Source organism: Fusarium redolens, assembly GCF_020744475.1.
Source record: "Fusarium redolens strain MPI-CAGE-AT-0023 chromosome Unknown BKA55scaffold_10, whole genome shotgun sequence".
Classification (NCBI taxonomy): Eukaryota; Fungi; Ascomycota; class Sordariomycetes; order Hypocreales; family Nectriaceae; genus Fusarium; species Fusarium redolens.
The window spans coordinates 1,077,690-1,097,349 of record NW_025763673.1 but is presented as its reverse complement, the minus strand read 5'-3'; the positions used below and the strand labels follow the sequence as shown (position 1 = coordinate 1,097,349).

Sequence of the window (19,660 nt, the reverse complement as noted above, 5' to 3'; positions counted from 1 at the left end):
GTATCGATGGGGTTGGTTCGAAGAACACTGGGGAAAACATCCGGATTGGATCGCAACTGCGAAAGAGATGGTTCAGGAGGTATGGGAGACCGAATATCGCAACCTCGAGGTGGTATTGAGCCCAGGAAATGAGCCCGTTGCTAAACGGCGAAGGAAGTACCAAAATGCCTTCGAGGAATACTGCGAACAGTCACGATACGAGCCATCAAGCCGGTTATCGACGCCTACGACCACGCCAGCGAGGATGAGGTCTTCTGCGACTTCTGAGTCCCCGAGGGACGAGTACGAGGCGTGGCAACAAAGCTGGGTTCCAACAGACACCGATATTCGGGACCCCATCGCATATTGGCAGGATAACCGAGCTCAATATCCCCGCCTCTCTCGAATGGCTCTTGATTTCCTCACGATCCAGCCGATGTCAGCCGAGTGCGAGAGGCTCTTTTCTGCCGCAGGTCGATTGGTGACTCCCCTGCGCAGCCGCCTTGAAGTCGACATAATCGGGATGTGTCTAGTGCTGCGTTCGTGGATACAAGCCAAGATAATCGACGACCTGGATCCTCTGTTCGTTCCCACGCAAATCAAGGTCGAGAGCAGCGCCAGAAGCGAGGCGGGCGCAAGAGAGTCAATGGCGTCATTTCTCGGCCGAGCGAGAGAGCTGGCAGAAGAGGAGAAAGGGTGGGAATAGTTGGTGGGGCATGTTGCGAATATCTCGTCAATTAGGCCAACTGGGACGGGACAAGAGCACGAACGAGGTCGAGTGCGACTTGGGTAAAATGACTGTTTACGAGGAGAGAAAGAGATTCCTAATGAGAACTCTGACTTAAGCTATTTACACAATATTCATAAAGTGAGAATATTCATAAAGTATGAAAGTCACATGATCGCTCCCTCACACCAACTCAACGTCAATCCATTCAACGAAGGCGTTCAGTTGATCAACTCAACGAGAGGTCGGCGATTACTAAGCCAATTCACTCAATATAGGTCGTCCGTTGAGTTGGTTGAGTTGTTTGGGTCTCTGACTGACGGTCCGATAGCGGAAAAAATCATACCACATATGGCAACTGGGACGGGACCCGTCCAATTTTAGAAGGACGGGTACCCGTCCGCCTATTAGCCGCCTTGAGGAAACATACGACAGCCAATGATTGCCCATTCGGTTCGCCTCACTGCCATGCCGCAATTGTACTCTCGCACCACCGAGTGACTCGCCGAGCCGCTTTTGAGTTGCTCGCCTGCACTTTTCAGTCTGTCACAAGTGCCACTGAACGCCCGATGGCCCTGTGCTTCCATCGCTGCGTGGTCAGCTGCCCGCCATCAAGTCCTGCGTTGTCAGTCTGTGCTGAGGGGCTTTTATGGCTGCAGCCGGTCAAGCAAGCCGTTTTGGGGATTTTGACAGGGTTTCCATCAAAACCGAAAACGACCATAGACCAAGGCTGTTTTCTCTTTCCTCAGGAGAAGGAATAAACTCTGTTATCCATCCCTTCAGTAGCCCTAACGCCCACTACACGGCAGAGCCATGCTTTCAGAACGGGTTAAATGGCACTGGAGCAATACTACGAATGTGAGCGAGGTGATCTAAACCAAGGCCATATTTAGCTTCTGTCTTTTCCAGAGAAACAGCACGCATCCGGGCCGAGTTGAATTTGGCCCATCTCCTTGTACATGTGGTCGTCATGCAGTATGTTCTCTTCCATTTTAAAATTGAGCCGATCAAGCCGCTTCCTACAAGTTTGCAGCGACAGGGGATTAGTACACTAAACCATGCCATGTACCGGTAAGCGAGGGAAGGCGCACAGGCCGAGTAAATTTTGTATTCAGACCCAGAACCTGAGATGAAAAGAATGGTGCACGGGCCAGAAAAAATGGTATTGGGAGCCATTACCAGTGGTAATTGGTACAGTAGGTCTAATCATATATTACCTTTCTACCCCTTATATATCTCTGAAGCTTTAGTTTTCTCTGGGGAGGGGTCCTCTGCTATGATTTGCGGCTGTGGTTCCAGACCGGCCATCGGTCTGTTTTTGCCCAAGTCCACATGCTTTTCGGCTTTGTTCTTGCTCCAATCCGCAGTAGACATCGCAAAATTGCTTGACTGCGGCTCAAACAGGGTCGTTAGTACACGACCAAGCGACGTCTGATTCACCCGGTAACGCATCTTCTCAATGTTTGACCGTCCAGTCAAGAGCGACAAAGCCGCCACAACTGCGATGAGTGACATACACGCGAGGAGTAGGAATGCGGGTATGCCATATCGCCATCGGTACCGGATTTTGTGCACCAGTGGAACGACAGACACGTCCCCTGCGTGTTCCGGCTGTGCATTCCTTGCCCCCAGCACGCCTTTTGTTCCAACAACGGCCGACGCGACAAAGTCAGTCCAGAGCAGTTTTAGAATAGTCGAGGCGGAGTCTGCAGACCTCGACAAATCCCGCCACTTCAGCCACAGACTCATACTTGTCTTGCCAACAACGTCGTTGGGAGACAGGCTATTGGCTACCGAAGAGAAGATGGTTATAAACGCACCGGTGGGGGCAATCGAAGCCGGCAGATTTCTATGCACAAATCCGGGGTCAAGCTCCCATCGTACTTGGCTTGAAGAGCCTGATCCGAGAAGATAAAGCGATTTGGCACGGACTGTTGAGATGTTTTGGAACTTGTCGTATGCAGGATCAACGATGCCCCAAATGGGTTGGAACACTTCGAGTTCAAGCGGAGAATCCTCGACGCCCCATAGTGGCATGTCGTCCTCCGAAGCATACTCCTTTTCTTTGATCTCCTTGACCACAAGGTTGTCAGACCTCGCGTCTGTGCCGTTGTGGAAGAACGTGACGCTTTTGACGGTGGCCTTCACAGCTGAAGCACAGGCATACAACGAAGACGACCATTTACTTTTGTCGTCAAAAACGTTCTCCGGACCACCGTCAACTCTTTGCGGGGTGCCTCTAATGAGGTTACATATGACGAAGGTGTGGTTCAGTTTGGCCGACGCATCAGGTTGAGTTCCCTGGCATAGATCTCCTGGAAGTTGTTAGCGATGCCTGCTAAGCGGATACATAATTCTTACTAATTCCAGTAAAGTGATCTTTAGTAATATTCCATGGATTTCCGTATAGATTATCGGCGTTGCTAGTTGCACTCGTTGCAAGATGGCCGCCAAAGTCGTTCGTGAGACCAAGTGTTAGATACGTGGCGTCATTATCCAGCGTCAGCATCTTGAATTCTTTTCCAATTTTCGAATTGATGTATTCGAAAGGCTCAACATTCTTGTCTTGATCTCCGGCATTTGAGATGTTCATGAACATCATGGAGAAAGCATTAGTAGCCCACGCAGCCTGGTACGCTCTCGTGTTCAGGTCGGGCTGGTTGATCCCGTTGCGCTGATCATCCAGCGGAGCAGTCGTATTGATGTTGACAAAGCCGCCCCTGTCGGTAAGGCGAAGTTTAGACACCGAGACACCAGCATCCGTTTGAGAGCCCGTTGTTATCTCAAAGTCAAATGTCGTGTTTGTGTCGACACACTCGACATCGGGTTCCCAGAATAAGAGATCTTCTGTCCACGTAACCCCGAGAGGGTAGCCAGATGGAAAAGTGTGATTCCGGAAGCCAATTCTGCCCTCCCTTGCATCAACAACTAACCCTTCAACGGCGCGCGCATCATCCAGAAGCGAAATGGTCTCAAGACGCCGGTAAATTCCGGAAGCGATTGGCGTACCGTTGTTCAGCTGGCGGTCGTACTGCGTTGTTGTCTGACGCCACTCGATGTCGAAGTAGTTGGAGATCGTGGTTCTCTCGTACCGAGTGCCGCTGGTGTAGATCTCGCGCAGAATATCAGGCACGGCTGGATCTATGGTCCCGAGCAAGCTACAATTGCTTGACAAACCATCTGTTTCAATGACAGTAACATCTGAGGTGTATGGGCATGGAACATAGCATCCGTCGAGACTGCATACTCGGGTGAATGGTTTATCATCGCGCGTTGTCATGCTAGTATAGAAGGTGCTTGAGTCCCGCATGTATTCAAAGTCAGCTTTGACAGCTTTGGACCTTAATTCGTTGGACTCATAGAGACCGAGAGGTGTTACTACTCCGACTATGGCAATCAGGAAGCTGAGAAGTGGCAGTAGTAGTGAGATTAACACGACGGGCTTGCGAACTCCGTGGTCTCTGATTGCATCAGACCGAAGCACAAGTGGCCAGTAAGAGCTTTGAAGATGTTTTGCTGCAACGGTCCTTGGTTGAGACAACGTCAGCACGAGATACCAAGGAGCGAGAAAGCCTGTCCGTAATTTACCATGTAGCTGCCGTTTCGCGATCGCGAAGCTGTCCGGCAAGAATAAAGGTTCCAATTGTGGGACACCAAGCGCGAGCTAGATAGAAGCCTCTTTAGCCCGGTTCCATGAGAATAAGCCGGAGGATTACTTACCAATGACGATGCCGAAGGCAATAATGGCCGCAACTTGCCCAATTGTGAGGTCTACCATCCTGAAAGATGATTGTTGAGAACCGATGAAATCGACGAAGAGGAATTCACCAGCTTTTCTGTCTCTCTGCCTCGGCCTACCAGAGACAAATAGCAGTGGTTCCTGATCATCGCTGCCAAGGTCTGTGGCCCACTTGGATTGTTAAACTTACTGCTAGCTTGATGTGTTAGTGTCGGCAGACCTTCCTATTACCGTAATAACTCTGTAGGTCAGGCAGACAAAGGCGGAAAGTCGTCAAAACAAGTCAGACGGCGCAATTATTGCCCGGGCCTAGGGTAGAAGCGGAACAAGGGCTTCTAAAACGGGCAAGACCCCGAGGATCTCCGTCCGCATGATGCTACTTTAATGAGACATCGTGCGAGCCTTGTGAAGTCGTGAGAGATCAAAGTCTTCTCTTCACTTCGATGAGAACATCTGGGCAAAAAAGCATCCAAACATGAGCGCAGCGCTGGCTTTGTACGCCCGGGCATCCACAACCTCGAGCCTGACTCCCTACGAGTACTGCTCTGGGAAAGACTCTATTTGCGGTGCATTCAACGACATAGATCGCGACTGTGACGACGAGAATGGCGCTGATTACTACGAATGCATTTGCACATCCGGATGGGTTCCGACGGGCAGAGCGTAAGTTGCTGTTGCCGATCCAAGGAGAAGTGCTCACATTCCTTCCTCCAGGTGTCGCTATTGCATGTATGCCTTGGGCCTCACGGAGGTAGTAGCCGATTCCCAGAACTTTACCGAAATATGCAGCAACGAGGGCTTCACTATTGCGCCAATTCCGTCAAGCGTTATCTTTGAACAAAAGCAGCGAAACAAGACTATCGAGGTGCCTGAGCCGGAGCCAAAGACTACTTCATCCTCGACACTCACGTTCGACATGCCTCGCAAGACCGGATATCATGAGCCCGAAACATTGACCTTTTACGGAACACCAACTGCTTCGCTCCCGGATATAAACCCGACAGAATCGAATGATGGAGCCAGGTACCAATTCAGTCTGAGAATGATTTTGGTTTTCAGCATGGCATTTAGTCTTGGCGTTGCTGCATACGTATAGGGATCTGTGGATAGATTATTTGAACGACCTGGCTGTGGCCTGTATTTAACGAGTCAACTCTGAGATGAATATCAGAACAGTATACTACAAAACGCTTTACACCAACCCTGAGATGGCGACAAACTCCTGTTGGGTCGTGCTTTATCGCGCTGCGAGATAATTAATAACCTGTTAGCTGTGTTTATTATAGTTGTTAAACGGATCGCGCGTGCCTTGATGTCCTTGTCACGTTGTGTATTTTACATAATGGGGCGTGCGATCGTTATAGCAGTAATACTCCAGTCGGACCCCAGTATAAAGATGTATATGGGACTTGGAGCAGGGAAGCAACTAAACCAAGAACATACACACATCCAATAATACACATCAGAGAATCAGAGCTCGTAACAGGCTCCTCTACCAACCCTTACACGCACCGCTAGGATGCATGGGCGAGGTAAATCCGCATTAGATCGCAGTTGCATCCTATTCCTGTATTCTCTTTGCAGTCTGCCCAGCTGATGTTGCTAGAGTTTATCGCTTGGAGAGGTTTATATCCTTTAACCCTAAAGAGTATTACCATCCACGGCCACCCTTTCGCCAGCCCCACCCTTTCGCCACGCAAAGAAAAAAAAGCATCACCAAAGTTCATCAACTTCACTTACACGAAACTCGGTCAAACTAAATGGATTTCTCGTCGAAACTACCTCTAATGACTATAGAAATGGTGGGAGGTAATCATTTTGACTTGATTGGGCTATGCGGGGTTCGCGACATATGCAGGTCATGCTATTGAAATGTTGTTAGTTTAATGCCCAGCTTCCTCACCGCTCTTTTTCGTGATTCTTGGTCTTTGTCCTTCACAACAGCCGAAAAATGCCTGGCAAGCGGATTCGATCGGAGTATACAGAAAACGACATGGCTGAGGCCATATTGGACATTACCGATCATGGCTGTTCACCCCCTCAAGCGGCTCATCGACGGGGAGTGCCCCGAAGGACCCTCATCGACAGACTTCACGGCGGCGGGGCTGTCAAAGACCAGATCCAACCTCACCGACGCTTGTCCAAGAGCCAAGAGGATAGGCTGGCTTTCTGGGTACTCCGTCAGGAGTCCTTGGGCTATGCTCCGTCTCACAGTCAGATCCGCGCATGCGTCATGGGCCTGCTAAGACAGCAGGGCGAACATCCCGAGTTAGGACATAAGTGGGTGGCAAGATTTATAAATCGCCGCGCAGACCTAAAGGTCAAGATGGGTAGACGTCAAGAAGCCAAGAGGTTCAACTCTTTCACGCCCAAGGCAGTCCACTGGTACTTTGATATCAGGGAGGGCCAGTATGGCTGGATCAAGCCTGAAAACACCGTCAACGTTGACGAAGGCGGTATCATGACTGGTTTCGGCAAGCATTCAGCTCTATTTCTTGTTAGCGATTGGGTTTTGACCGACTAATCCTCTTTGCTCAGGCCTAGACAGCCTAGTAGTTGGAAGCGCGGACCCGAAGCGCAAGGCCTTTCTCAAGGGACCACAGACACGAAATTGGACTTCATTCATCGAAGCTGTCACTGCTGACGGCCGCGCTTTAGTTCCTGGCATAATCTTCAAGGGGAAAGAACTACAAAAACAATGGTTTCTTGACGAGTTCAAGCAGATAGCAGACTGGTATTACATAACATCGCCAAACGGGTGGACTGATGACCACATAGGCATTGAATGGCTTGAGAGAGTTTATCTGCCCCAGACTACACCTGCCGACGAGTCAGATGCAAGACTGATCATTTTAGATGGTCATGGAAGCCATGCAACTGTATGTTCTTCATTTCCCCCACCTCAAGATCAATGCTGAGGGATGCAAGGATGAATGGATGGCCACGTGCTTTTTGAACAACGTTTATTGCTGTTATCTACCAGCACACTGCTCCCATGGCCTCCAACCGCTAGATAACGGAGTATTCAATGCCTCAAAAGCTGCATATCGACGAGAGCTGGAAAAGTTCGCTTTATTGACTGATTCCACTCCGATGGACAAGGTCAATTTCATCAGGGCTTACGCTGAGGCTCGCCGAGTTGGAATGACTAGAAAGAACATACTGTCAGGTTGGAGGGTCACTGGAAACTGGCCAATCTCACGTGCGAAAGCGTTACGGCATCCTGAAATCCAGCAAGATAGGCCAAACGGCAGCCAAAGAACGACTCCTGAGCCCAGGCCGTATCTTGACTCAGACGATACTCCACAGACGAGTCGTCAAATTCGTGATCTTGGGTTGAACAAAACACCAAAGACGCGGAGACGGTACAACGTGATAGCCAAGGGCTTTGAGGCTCAACAACAGACAGTAGCGGCGCATACGCAGAGGATTGCCAGCCTAGAGGAAGAATTGGCTCGGCTGAAGAGAGGCAAGGAAAGGAAGGCGGTACCGAATCCTAACAGACGTTTCATGACTCTTGGGGAGACTTTAGCTGTCGGAAAAGTCATACCGGAGGAGGAGACTCAAAATGAGTCTGTTGCGGGGGGATATGTCTGTTCAGACGAGGAAGAGTCGAAATCGGAGGCTAGCTCGGTCATTGAAGTCAGAGAGGAAGCCGTGGCCAATCAACGGACCACGCGGTCAGGGCGGCTTATCAAAAGACCTAGATTCTGATACAAATAATCGTCCATTATCATGTAACAAGATATTCTGCGCACATCTCTCATTCCGGCCGAGTCCTGTGTAAGTGAAGTTGTCAATATTTGGTGGTGCTTTTTTTTCTTTGCGTGGCGAAAGGGTGGGGCTGGCGAAAGGGTGGTCGTGGATGGTATTTAATTAAATATAACTATCCATATAGATGATATCTATAACTTTGACGAGACCGGCTTTATGATAGGTATGATTTCAACCGGCAAAGTAGCCACAAGTGCAGAGAGGCATGGAAAGCCAAAATCAGTGCAGCCTGGAAATCGGGAATAGGTTATAGTAATTCAAGCGATTAATGCGAAAGGCTGGGCCATTCTGCCATTTATTGTAGTTGCTGGCAAGCATTACCTTCGCAATTGGTATGAAGGAAGCAGCCTCCCAACCGATTAGGCTATTGCTATAACCTAAAATAGATGGACAGATAACGAGACGGGCCTTAACTGGCTTAAGCACTTCGATAAGTATATAACTAACCGATCAGTTGGTACTTATTGCCTTCTAATCCTCGATGGTCACGGAAGTCATTACTCGGCCGACTTTAAAGCATACTGTAAGGAAAAGAAGATTATCCCGCTTTGTATGCCTCCTTACTCCTCTCATCTACTTCAGCCTCTTGATATCGGCTGCTTTGGGCCGCTGAAAAAGGCCTATAGTCGAGAAATGGAGCATCTAATGAGACGCTTTATAAACCATATTACCAAGACCAAGTTCTTCCGGGCCTTTTATGCCGCCTTTCAAGCCACTATAACTGAGAAGAATATAAAGGGAGGTTTTAGAGGAGCCGGGCTTGTTCCTTTTGACCCGGAAAGTGTGATATCGAAGCTTGATGTGCAGCTACGGACTCCAACGCCTGCCGAAGAGGATACCAGCCAGGCTCGACCTTGGACCCCAAAGACACTAAGGACTGTCAATGAAGCTGATTCTCATTCAGAATACCTTCAAAGACGAATCAGAGGATATAAAAGCAGCTCTCTAGAGTCAATTATTAATGCTATTATATCTAATACTAAGGCATTAAAGGAAAATATGCACGAGATGGCTTTAGTAAGGGCTGAGGTTAGAGACCTTCGAGAAGAGAATATAACACTTAACCGGAATAAAAGGATAAAAAGAATACGCCTACAGAATAGTAGGAAGATGACTATAGGGGATAGCCAGAGTCAAATTGATCAGATAGATGTAGATACACAGGTAGTGGCTAAATCCTCGAGAAGTGGTGGTCGCAGAAGGTCAGAGGGACCGAGGGTTCGGGGCTATAGGACTTGCGGCAAGGCCGGGCATAATACACGGACCTGTCAAGAGGTAATTGTAATATCTGAGGAAGAGGAAAGTAGCTAGTTAGAATTGATTAGATAGGTTATGATGTTTTTATCGCATATTTAGTTGAGAAGGTTGAGATTTGTGGCCAACTCGCTTATCATAACGTGTTTGATAAGCAGAACTTATCGTGGGGTCGTTTTGCGGAGTAATTTCGGGAAATCGTATGTGATTACACAACTACCATCTGATAAGTGCCCGGCGCCGCGCACGCGAATATCTCGACGGTTAGGAGCCAAATCGATGCAATTCCAGGGCTGGAGGACTGCTACGCTCTGGCGGTCCGTTTGGTTCAAGAGCGACGCTGTATAGATGAGCGGGCGCTGAGATATTTGCATATACAGCGGCTGGGGGGCCAGGCTTCGCTGCAAGGACTACGACATAGCAATGCGCTGATCCTGCTGCTCCTTAATATTTATAAAAAAAAAAAATTACGCCTTCTAGATAGATAGATAGATACGGACTAGTTACCGCTATAAATATATAAAGATCCTACCTGACGGCCAGCTTACCGTCGACGAGGGGCGGTCCGCCTCCTCCCTAGCCGAGCCCAGCGCCCCCGATGGCCCTGGCCCCGAGTCGGCCTTGGTCCTGGGCCTGGGTCATCGGGCACGGGGGTCCCTACCTGTACCCGTATCCGGCCCTGGCCCTGGCCCCGCCGGCGGCGCTGTTTGAGCTCGTCGACGAGCCGGTTCAAGCTCCGGCCGGCGCGTAAGAGCTCTAGCTCTGCAACTGCCTCCTCGCTCTTGCCGGACGCCGTGCGGGCCAAGAGCTCGTCCCAGATCACCTTCCGGCGACAGAACTGCACCCTGATCCCGTTCCCCGGGCGCCAGCGGCTTCCCAACGTCTCTTCTAGCACCCGTACGGCCGGCTGACCTGCAATCCCTTCCTCCCATTCCTTCCAGACATCCCGCACTGTAAAGACCTTGGCCAGGGCTGCAACGACGGGCATACCTGGTACTGGAGGCTCTGGAGCCGGAGCCGGAGCCGTATTGAAGTTCAAGGTAGGGGCTGTCGACGGCGCTGGCGCCGGCGCCAGCGACACTGCTGGCTCGGCTCCAAAGTGGCCGGTAAAGGTGACAGGGACCTTGCCTTGGAGGAGGGCATCGAGGCCGTCCTGAATTCCTTCTAGCCGGGCCTCTAGCCGGATGGCCAGCCGCTGGCTATTCTGTAAGACGGCCTCGCGTGTGCTCTCTAACACACCGCTAAGCTCTGGCAGCGCGCGTTGTACGAGCAGGCTTAACGGCTCCGTAGCCCCTACCGCGTCAGAGCGAACGGCGACGGCGACGGCGAACTCATCCCATTCGGGCCCGTTAAAAGGGGCGTAGGCGAAGAAGGGTAGCGACGGATAGCGAGGCTGCAATACAGCCAGGTCCTGTAACAGTACTATGCGCAGGCGCCGCATAAGCTTAAGGAAGCCGTCGGCGGCTAGGTCGTCGTCGTCGAGGCCACCTTCTGCCCAGCATTGCCGGCGCGCGCGAGCCTCAAAGCGAGGCTCCCACTCCTCGATCCACGGCCAGAGCTGCTTTTGTAAGACATACGGGGGCTCGTGGGCCGCACGCGCGAGGAAGTAGTCCCCGGGTGACGCCGAGAAGCCGGCGACAATACGCATGAACTGGCGCGGTAGATGCGTAAGATAGGCCTGGCAGAGCACGCTCTGGTTCCAGCGGCCGGCCTGCGAGATCTGGGCGAGCGACGTGCCGTGGGTCTCCGCGTCCTGGGCGCCTACCCTGCGCGGGAGGTGCGTCTTCTTTGACGCCATAAGGCCAGCAGCACCGAAGATACGCCAGGTCTCTTGTAGCTGCGTCGGGTACGAGAGCTCCTGCTCGCGGTCCCGTCCAACAAGAACCTTGATCCGATACCAGTCCTGGCGGCGCCGGAAGGACGGAGACGGCTCGCCGGCGACGTGCCAGCGCCAGAAGAAGAGCTGTGCTAAGGCCCCTTGCGTACAGAACAAGGGGTCCTTATGCCGGAGGGCACCCATGAACTCTTTCTTTGCCGTCTTGTTTAGCTTACCGTCTCGCAAAAGGGTAACGAGGCAGCCACAGGGGGTAGGGCCTTCTGAAGACGGATAGTCGAGTAGAGACAGGTCTGCAAGCTCCATCTTACGGCGGTTTTCCCCCCGTAAGAGGTAGTAGTGGCCGAATAGGAGGTCAACTCGCGTACGGAGGTTTTACGGCATGTATGCGGCCCCGCTGAGAAGGAGATCCTGGACCCGGAGCCATTCGTCGGGTGAATAGCCGGCCTGGATCCCGTCAGTCCCGCGGTCTTTAAAGGAGGCGCGGTCGTGCTTCCCCCGCTGCCGGCCGCGTTGCTCAAGGAAGCCTCGTACGGCGGCGCCCCGGGGGTTTTCCGTGTTTGCGTTGCCGTGGGCTACCTGGAGCCGCCAGAGCTCGATAACGGCCGCGATATAGGCGTCGATAGTGCCCCTCGTAAGCAGAGACCCTTCGGCAAGGTCTGCTGCAGCCGGCGCAAGGGCCGTAGGTGGCACGTAGCCCTCGCGGTCATCCGCAAGAAGCTCGGCGGCCTCGGCCAGGGGGACCTCTAGGGCTTCGGCTAGGCTTTCGGCCTCTGCCTGGGCCGCGGCCTCGAGCTGCTCCTGTTCGAGCTGCCGCCGTAACTGTACAGCCTTTCCTTTGCCCTTGCCCTTACCCCGCGCCCGTGGTTTCTTTTGCGGCGGGGCAACGCGTCGTAAGAGGATATCCTCTTTGAGCCACGCTGCTAGCTTGTCTGGAGTTACGAGCTCGCCGTCGGGCCAGCTATAAAGTGAGCCGTCTGCCGCAGCCCGAGGCGTACGGCACCAGGCCTATAAGTTCTCGTCTGTTAGCCGCCCATGGGACTCTACGTAAAAAAAAGAGACAAGGGCAAAGGGGAAAAGAGAGGGCGGCGGCCGGGGGAACGCGCCTTCCACTCCCGCTGCTTCGCAGCATAACTCCGTGCCGTGTTCGCCGGCTGTTCGTCCTTCTTCGCCTGAAGGCCCGCCCTCCGGGCGGCACGGGCACGCTCGTCTGCGGCCGTGTACGAGTCGTCTGCGGCCATCTCGGTCGATCAAGGCCTTTCTACGTGGTGTTTGTTTCCTGTCTGGGGCCTGATAAGTTGCGGGGAACTTATCAAAAGCACTTATCAGGCGCCGCGCACGCGATTTCACGGGCCGCTTTTTGCGGGGGATAAGTCGTCACGTGGTCTGAGCGAATTACGACGTAATTGCGGGCACCATCGATAAGCGAGTGTCCCAGATAAGCGAGTGTCCCAAAAATCCCTCACCTTACATTATCACTATTTAATCAGATAATTCTCAACCACCCAATATGTCACAGTCTTTATATGAGGCTAGAATCCTTCTTGCCCTCCAGGCTCTCCAAAATAACCCAAAATTAAGTGGCCGGAAGGCCGCAACTATATATCAAGTCAATTACCGTACCTTAAATCGCCGCCGGCAGGGAATTCAATCAACGCATGATATTACCACTAAATCACGGAATCTATCTGATCTTGAGGAGCAGATAATAGTTCAATTCGTCCTTGACCTAGATTCGCGAGGATTTCCCCCGCGCCGCGATTTTGTGGAAAAAATGGCTAATTCTCTACTTGCCGACCGCGATGCATCACCCGTTGGCATACGCTGGGTTCATAACTTTATCCAACGGCAACCAGAGCTTAAGACACGTCGATTTCGGAGATATGACTATCAGAGAGCTAAATGCGAAGATCCGACTATTATTCGTGACTGGTTTCGCCTCGTAGAGAATACAGTCGCGAAATACGGTATCCAATTAGATGATATGTGGAATTTTGATGAGACCGGCTTTATGATGGGTATGATTGAGCCCGGAATGGTCGTTACAAGCTCAGAAAGGAAAGGGATGCCAAAGAAAGTCCAGCCTGGAAATCGCGAATGGATTACTGCGATCGAGGCGATCAATGCAGAAGGTCAATCGATCCCGCCGTTTATTATTGGTTCAGGCCAATATCACCTTGCTAATTGGTATCGAGAATGCGACCTGCCCGGCGATTGGGTTATTGCATTGAGCGAAAATGGATGGACTAATAACCAGCTAGGTCTTGACTGGCTTAGGCACTTTGAGCGGTCAACAAAGGACCGATCAGTTGGTTCCTATCGTCTCTTGATTCTTGATGGTCATGAAAGCCATCACTCGGCCGAATTTATGAGATATTGTGAGGAGAAGAAGATAATTACACTCTGTATGCCTGCTCATGCCTCTCATCTACTCCAGCCTCTTGATGTCGGCTGCTTTGGACTGCTAAAAAAGGCCTATGGGCGAGAAATAGAGCGTCTAATCGGATGCTCTATAAACCACATTTCCAAGACCGAGTTCTTTCCCGCCTTCCACGCCGCCCACCGAGCTACTATTACCGAAAATAATATCCGGGGAGGTTTTAGAGGAGCCGGGCTTGCTCCCCTTAACCCAGAAAATATCATCTCAAAGCTTGATGTGCAATTACGGACCCCGACGCCTCCTGCCGAGGTCACGGCACCTTCGACCCCTTGGGCTTCAAGGACCCCAAAGACAGTACTAGAGGCCCAATCTCATTCCAAATATCTAAAGGCACGGATCATCAATCACAAGAGCAGCTCCCCAGAGTCAATACTTGAAGCTGTTGGGCATTTTGAAAAGGCAGCAAGCGTTCTTATCTACAAGATAGTCTTACTAGAGGATAGGGTAAAACAACTTGAACAAGAGAATCAGATAGTAGGCAGGCGCCGGAGGGGGAAAAGAACCAGACTACAGAGAGGAGGACCTTTGACTATAGAAGAGGCATCACAAGTAATTGATCAGATGGATGTTGATATGCAGGTAGCGGCCGAGTCGTCGAGAAGTGGTGGTCAAGGAAGTTCGGGTAGACCGAGGATTTGGCACTGTGGGACTTGCGGCAAGGCCGGGCATAATGCAAGGACCTGTCAGGAGGTAATTGAGGTTACTATGGAAGAGTATAGCGACTGATTTTAATTAATCTAATAGGTTGTGGTGTTTTTATTGCTGATTTAATTGAGAAGGTTAGGATTTTTGGGACACTTGCTTATCTGGGACACTCGCTTATCAAATACGTTATACATTATGTATATTTTTTTATTATTATTTTTATTATGACTATTAATATATAAGTTATCTTTTTTCTTTAACTTTTCCTTTTCTAAATACTAAACTTATATAAAAAAGAACTAATTGTTTTCTAAATTCTAATAATCTTAATCCCTAGGACCCCTGGTAAATTAAATAGCCTTTTTACCTAATAACTGCTATTAGCCTGGCAGAATATTATCCTAAGGGAATAGCCTATATGCTACCTGCAACCGCTATATAATCTCGCTAACCCTAACCTGTTATTCAGCCAGAATAACAGCCGGACTAGAGACCAGGTGATTCTGACAGAATCGCCTGTGAATAATACTTAGGCGCTGCGGGCGAAGAAGGTGCAACAGCATGCTCAAGAATGTACTCTTGATCCGCACCTACGCCTGGTCGACGACTCTGCGTCGGCTGCGTCGGCTGCGCCAGTCTTGATGAAGCGAATAATTGTCGGTAATGTTAAAAGGTCTAAGTTACATGTGTCTGAGAGGAGCACAGCTCCTCCCCACATAGTACCCACATCCCTGCCACCAGCAGATCCGACCATCTTAGTCATACAGTCTCAACATGCAGCGATGATCGTGAATGTATGAACCACCTTCATCAAAACCTGCCCGCCACTAATGACTCGATCTCCACACTCGAACCGTACCTCGCCCATTCTTGGGCAACGCATCCGAGCTGCTCAAGCCAAGAATATGAAGTAGATCATGATAGCTGGTCAACACCGGTCGCCACAACTCCTGCAACTCCCTGGAAGATGTCGCCCGGCTAGACGGATTTACCAATAACCACCAAAATCATCATCCGCTCTCATGTCACTAATGGTTTGTGGTTTGTGCTACAATTTGGCTAATAGAGAGAGTTATTTAATATCAGAGTTGTTTTAATCCAATGCCATGTGAGTCCATCTTTCCTATCCTAACCTGCGACATTGATAGTCAACGACGGGTCCAATGATCGGCAGCCATAAGCTCCTACACTTATCGTACAATCGATTTAAAATGACTCGTCAATATCCCTAATCACATCCTCGAACGTGGCCCGGATGTTCATCTGAAACCACCACCCGAAAAAAGAACATGTTGCCATGAAAACCGTGGCAACTCCGCCCATAACAATCCATCCGTCGCTTGCGTTCCTCCGGTTTTTCGTGTCAGAAGCTACGTTAACAATAGCGTTGTCCAGGTTGAGCCACATGTCAGTGTTCACGTAACAGAAGCAGTTCCGAAAGACTCCAATGATCTGCATGAGAGTCGTCGCGATGCTGGTGAATAGAGCCAGCAAGAGTGTGAGGCTGAACACTAGAACCCAGAACCAGCGGATGACGCACTGGGTCATTGTCCTCGGCACCGTCCTGCGTGTGGCGATGAAGTACAACGGCGTAAGCACTATCTGGAAGCCCGCATAAGTGACAAAGCTGAGTGACCGGCAGCCCCAACCAACTGGGGGAGTCTGCCACGCCACCACCGCCCCCGCCGCCGGTGGCAGGGAAATAAGAATGATGGTGGGCAGTATGATCCAGCCTAGATACTCCCGCTTCTTGACTCGGACGTCATCCATGAACGCTTGATTGCCACGCTGCCACGCTCCCGACTCCTCGAGCCATTCCCTTTTATTAACACCGCGGCGCCACATAAACACTGGCTGGAATATACCGTCGTAGACCGGAGGGAATACCTTTCTTAATAGTGGCCTGCGAGTCGGAGGTGGCCGCCCGATGAGCATGGTGACCGGACTAGGGTTGTTGCTGGCAAGAAGGAACCCATTGACGATTGCGACATGCACGATAATCATCCACTCGACGCCAAAAGCCAGCGAGATGGCGGCATCTTGGTTACTCTTATCGTTGAGGAGGTCCAGGATGGTGTAGAGAAAGGCGCCGAGGTAGAAAACGATCGCCGCCCCGACGATGGCGCCGAAAGCCGACTGCGCCGTCATGAGCCTCTTGAGCTGCTCGGCCATGCTCGGATAGTTCTGGTTCGCCTCATTCCAGGCGAGCATCTGGACTCTGTCGCCTTGAGCCTCCTCAACCTCAGGACCTTCTGGTGCGAGGAAGTCTGGAGGTATCTGCGGACGAGGCGGTGTCGCGGCCGTGGACCGACGTCTCCGTGTAGCCAGTAGCGCATCAGAAATCAACACAATCAGGTTGCCGCGGTAAGGCTCGAGCTGAAGGTTCCCAGCCAGGACGGTCACCAGAAGCTCTACCTTATGCCTCAAGGCACCTAGGCCTTGGTCATTGGGCTTAATTTCACCCGCCACGTTATTCCTGGCCACGTTTTCGCCCAAAGGGACCAGAGCGATTTCGCCAGGCACATTCTGCTCACCGGCGACTCTCCCCGGAATGTAAGTCCTCCCCTCCAACGCCTTTAGAATCTTGAAGTCGAGCAGTGCTTCGTGCAGCCCGGCGACCATCATCGGGCCCGCCATGCTCATGATAGCCATAACCCATATAATGGCGTCGGCAGTAACAAACAGCAGTGCCGGTATCGTCATTAGCAGCGACAATACGGCTCGTTTCCAACCATGTCGATTCCTCAAGACCAAATCTTCCAGCCATCGCGACGAAATGAATTCGAAGCGCCTGGGGATGTTCATGCTGAAGATGACGGATGGAAGGAGGAACTGGACAATTGACCCAGCCCACTGGTCCAGGTTGTCAGCGCCGGAGATGCCCCAGCCGCTGCATTCGCTCTTGCAGAAATTATAAGTGACGTAGGCGTCAGGTGCGGCCGAATAAGATTCATTGTAGCTCTGCCCGCAGACGATGTTATTCATGAGAGTGGCAATGCCATTGTTGGGAGAGACAAAAGCGTTTTTCTCGCGGGCTCTATTGCAACACGCCTTATCACTATAACTCGAAGCTACTGTAGCAAGTCGAGCGTAGATAAGGAGTGTCAGGAGATAAGATACTGCTCGGGGCCGCATCGTATCGGCTGCAGTTGGATCTGAAGTCGGGAATAATACAGGCCTGAACCGACAGACTAAATTGGGAAACGAAACGTCAAGTTTATTCTGATTAGCAGTAAGAACTGGCTTACTAACGAGGGGCGGAAGAGAACAGAGCCAAAGTTATAGAGAGGTCAAGAATACCACGAGCGCAGTCAACTCCGAAGTCGAATAGGTTAAGCAGATCAACATGAGTGAGACCATTCTATTTGTACTTTGAACGGACTTAAGATGACTTGGGTTTCGGGCACATGTGTTTTGAGTTGTCTTGTCTCACCCTACGCACTACGTTCAGGCTCTACAGCCGCCGAATGTCCGGCGTCGCTGGGTGCAGGTGTAAGAAAAGAGATCTCATTTGACGCACAGGGCAAGTTGCGCAGCACACCGCCTTCTCTGAATCAGGTTGCTTTAAGTCTGCCTTACCAGTGCGTAGCATCTGAACTCAGAGTGAAGCTTCATGGGCCCCGTTGTGTCCGGGGCGTAACGAGGAGACATCACCGTGGGATTCTGTGTTTATCTCGGGCCGTATATGCAGAGCCCTAGGCGGCGCAGCGAGTGGACGTGGTGGCACAACTTGTTTCTTATCCGCTTGTGTTTCTTTTTCAACCATACTAAAATGGCGGGGCTGGCAAAACAAGCCGCACAAAACTATGTCTTGGCAATCCGTTAGGCTAGCGACCCAAGGTTGATGTTTGGAGAAATCATAGACGAGCTTGTGAACATGGAAAGCAAAGGTACCCAAAACACAGCATCGTTCCTACTGGTTCACTTTGGATCCTTTCGGCCAACTGGCTAGGCCTCTCATCGACATCGCAAGGATCAGAGCCTTGAAGTCCGCCTCAGTTGGGTCTTTGATGCACTGAGTCAAGACCCATGGGCAATGCGAATCCATATCATGCTTCAAGATCATCAACGGGGAAAGCAGGTGGAGACGAAAGCGGGGAAATTTGAGGCTCAAAATGGGGCGGCGGCAGGCCTCATAGGACGGGGAGCTTGGAGCTGATGGAGCTTGCTTGCTGTTTCACGCTAAGTCATGGTTCGGATGTGCCGGGTCAGGCCAAGGCAGATACCGAAGTCTACATAGGATCCAATCTTACATGCGTTAGGACTTATTAGCTAACGAAGAACTTCCTGGCCTGCGATATGTGTCCTTCTCGACTCCCACTGGAATGGCGCGCAGGCGCCGCGGGTCCCAGAGTAATTTGATTGGCTAGCCAACACATCAACTGATACCAATTATGCTGACGGCACGAGACCTTTAGGTGAAGTCATACGTTAACTACGACAAAGGTAACTAAGTTGACTATATTGAGGAATAAAGTGACTCTTGAGTCCTCATGTCCTCTTCGGCTTGCCTCAAAATATCACGTGTATAGTCCCACCTTTGCGTGTTACTACCTTTGCACTGGATAGAAATAAGCTAGAAAGGTGGCTACCCATGATATAGCTCAAGGGTACCAGCCACGATATTAAGGCATGCGGAAAGAAACACAGTACATTTGCGATATAGTTTCGAGTACAGTGGCTTATAGAGCTGTGATATGGAGCGGCCCAAATTTGGACCCTCTTGCAGCTGTCCCAGAAATGGGACCGTCAGAGCAATAAGTTAAAGATCGATTGTGCTGTAATCGCCTGCAGGACTCTGCCGTGTTGGAAGTGGAAGGTGCAAGGCAAAGCAGGTGAGGAAAGAGGTAAGAACAGGCTGGCACGGTTTGACTTTACGTGTGCACGGCCAGTTGTCAGATCCCGCCGGGCGGGTAGCTTACCCTGGCCCACAAGACGGTTTCAAGGAGGTTGTGCCAAAGATGGAGCACTAGTCCAAAGCTTTGATCAAATTTTGGTCTCGACTTGTAGGTATCACAGTGTTGAGCACTTGCACCTTCCTCCGACAATAACCCTTGTTGATTAAAAAGAAAAGGTCCCATTTATCGCCATAAGTATATATGCACACTGTGTACACTTTTGTACACGACGAATAGCCCGCAAGTTAATGTACTTACCTGACAAAGTCCAGTGGCAGTACTTACGACTCGTACTGTCAGCTTGTCTCCACTTCTCCAGATTCGTGGCCCAAACCTCCAGGCAGCAGCGGTACTTCTAAGTACTTCATTC

General features: G+C 51.0%; 4 protein-coding genes across 4 annotated transcripts; 1 reads left to right on the top strand and 3 right to left on the bottom strand.

Annotated features, from left to right (window-relative positions):
* Positions 1-1,113: 1,113 nt before the first annotated feature.
* On the bottom strand, positions 1,114-1,293 carry BKA55DRAFT_514866 (uncharacterized protein; the record flags this gene model as incomplete). Its single annotated transcript, XM_046187992.1, has 1 exon — positions 1,114-1,293. The coding sequence occupies one exon, from the start codon at positions 1,291-1,293 to the stop codon at positions 1,114-1,116; it is 180 nt and encodes a 59-aa protein (XP_046048089.1).
* Positions 1,294-1,821: 528 nt separating this feature from the next.
* BKA55DRAFT_572085 (uncharacterized protein) lies at positions 1,822-4,569 on the bottom strand. Its single transcript, XM_046193116.1, has 4 exons — positions 4,427-4,569; positions 4,295-4,370; positions 3,068-4,233; positions 1,822-3,021 (listed from the first exon to the last, which is right to left on the bottom strand). The coding sequence occupies exons 1-4, from the start codon at positions 4,482-4,484 to the stop codon at positions 1,928-1,930; spliced, it is 2,394 nt and encodes a 797-aa protein (XP_046048088.1). The 5' UTR covers positions 4,485-4,569; the 3' UTR covers positions 1,822-1,927.
* Positions 4,570-4,920: 351 nt separating this feature from the next.
* BKA55DRAFT_595131 (uncharacterized protein) lies at positions 4,921-5,541 on the top strand (the record flags this gene model as incomplete). Its single annotated transcript, XM_046195755.1, has 2 exons — positions 4,921-5,108; positions 5,160-5,541. 2 exons carry the CDS (start codon positions 4,921-4,923, stop codon positions 5,539-5,541), a joined length of 570 nt encoding a protein of 189 aa, XP_046048087.1.
* Positions 5,542-15,598: 10,057 nt separating this feature from the next.
* BKA55DRAFT_664698 (uncharacterized protein) lies at positions 15,599-17,527 on the bottom strand (the record flags this gene model as incomplete). The annotated part of the gene is made up of 2 exons (XM_046197711.1): positions 15,599-16,246; positions 16,406-17,527. The coding sequence occupies 2 exons, from the start codon at positions 17,525-17,527 to the stop codon at positions 15,599-15,601; spliced, it is 1,770 nt and encodes a 589-aa protein (XP_046048086.1).
* Between the last annotated feature and the right edge of the window lie 2,133 nt (positions 17,528-19,660).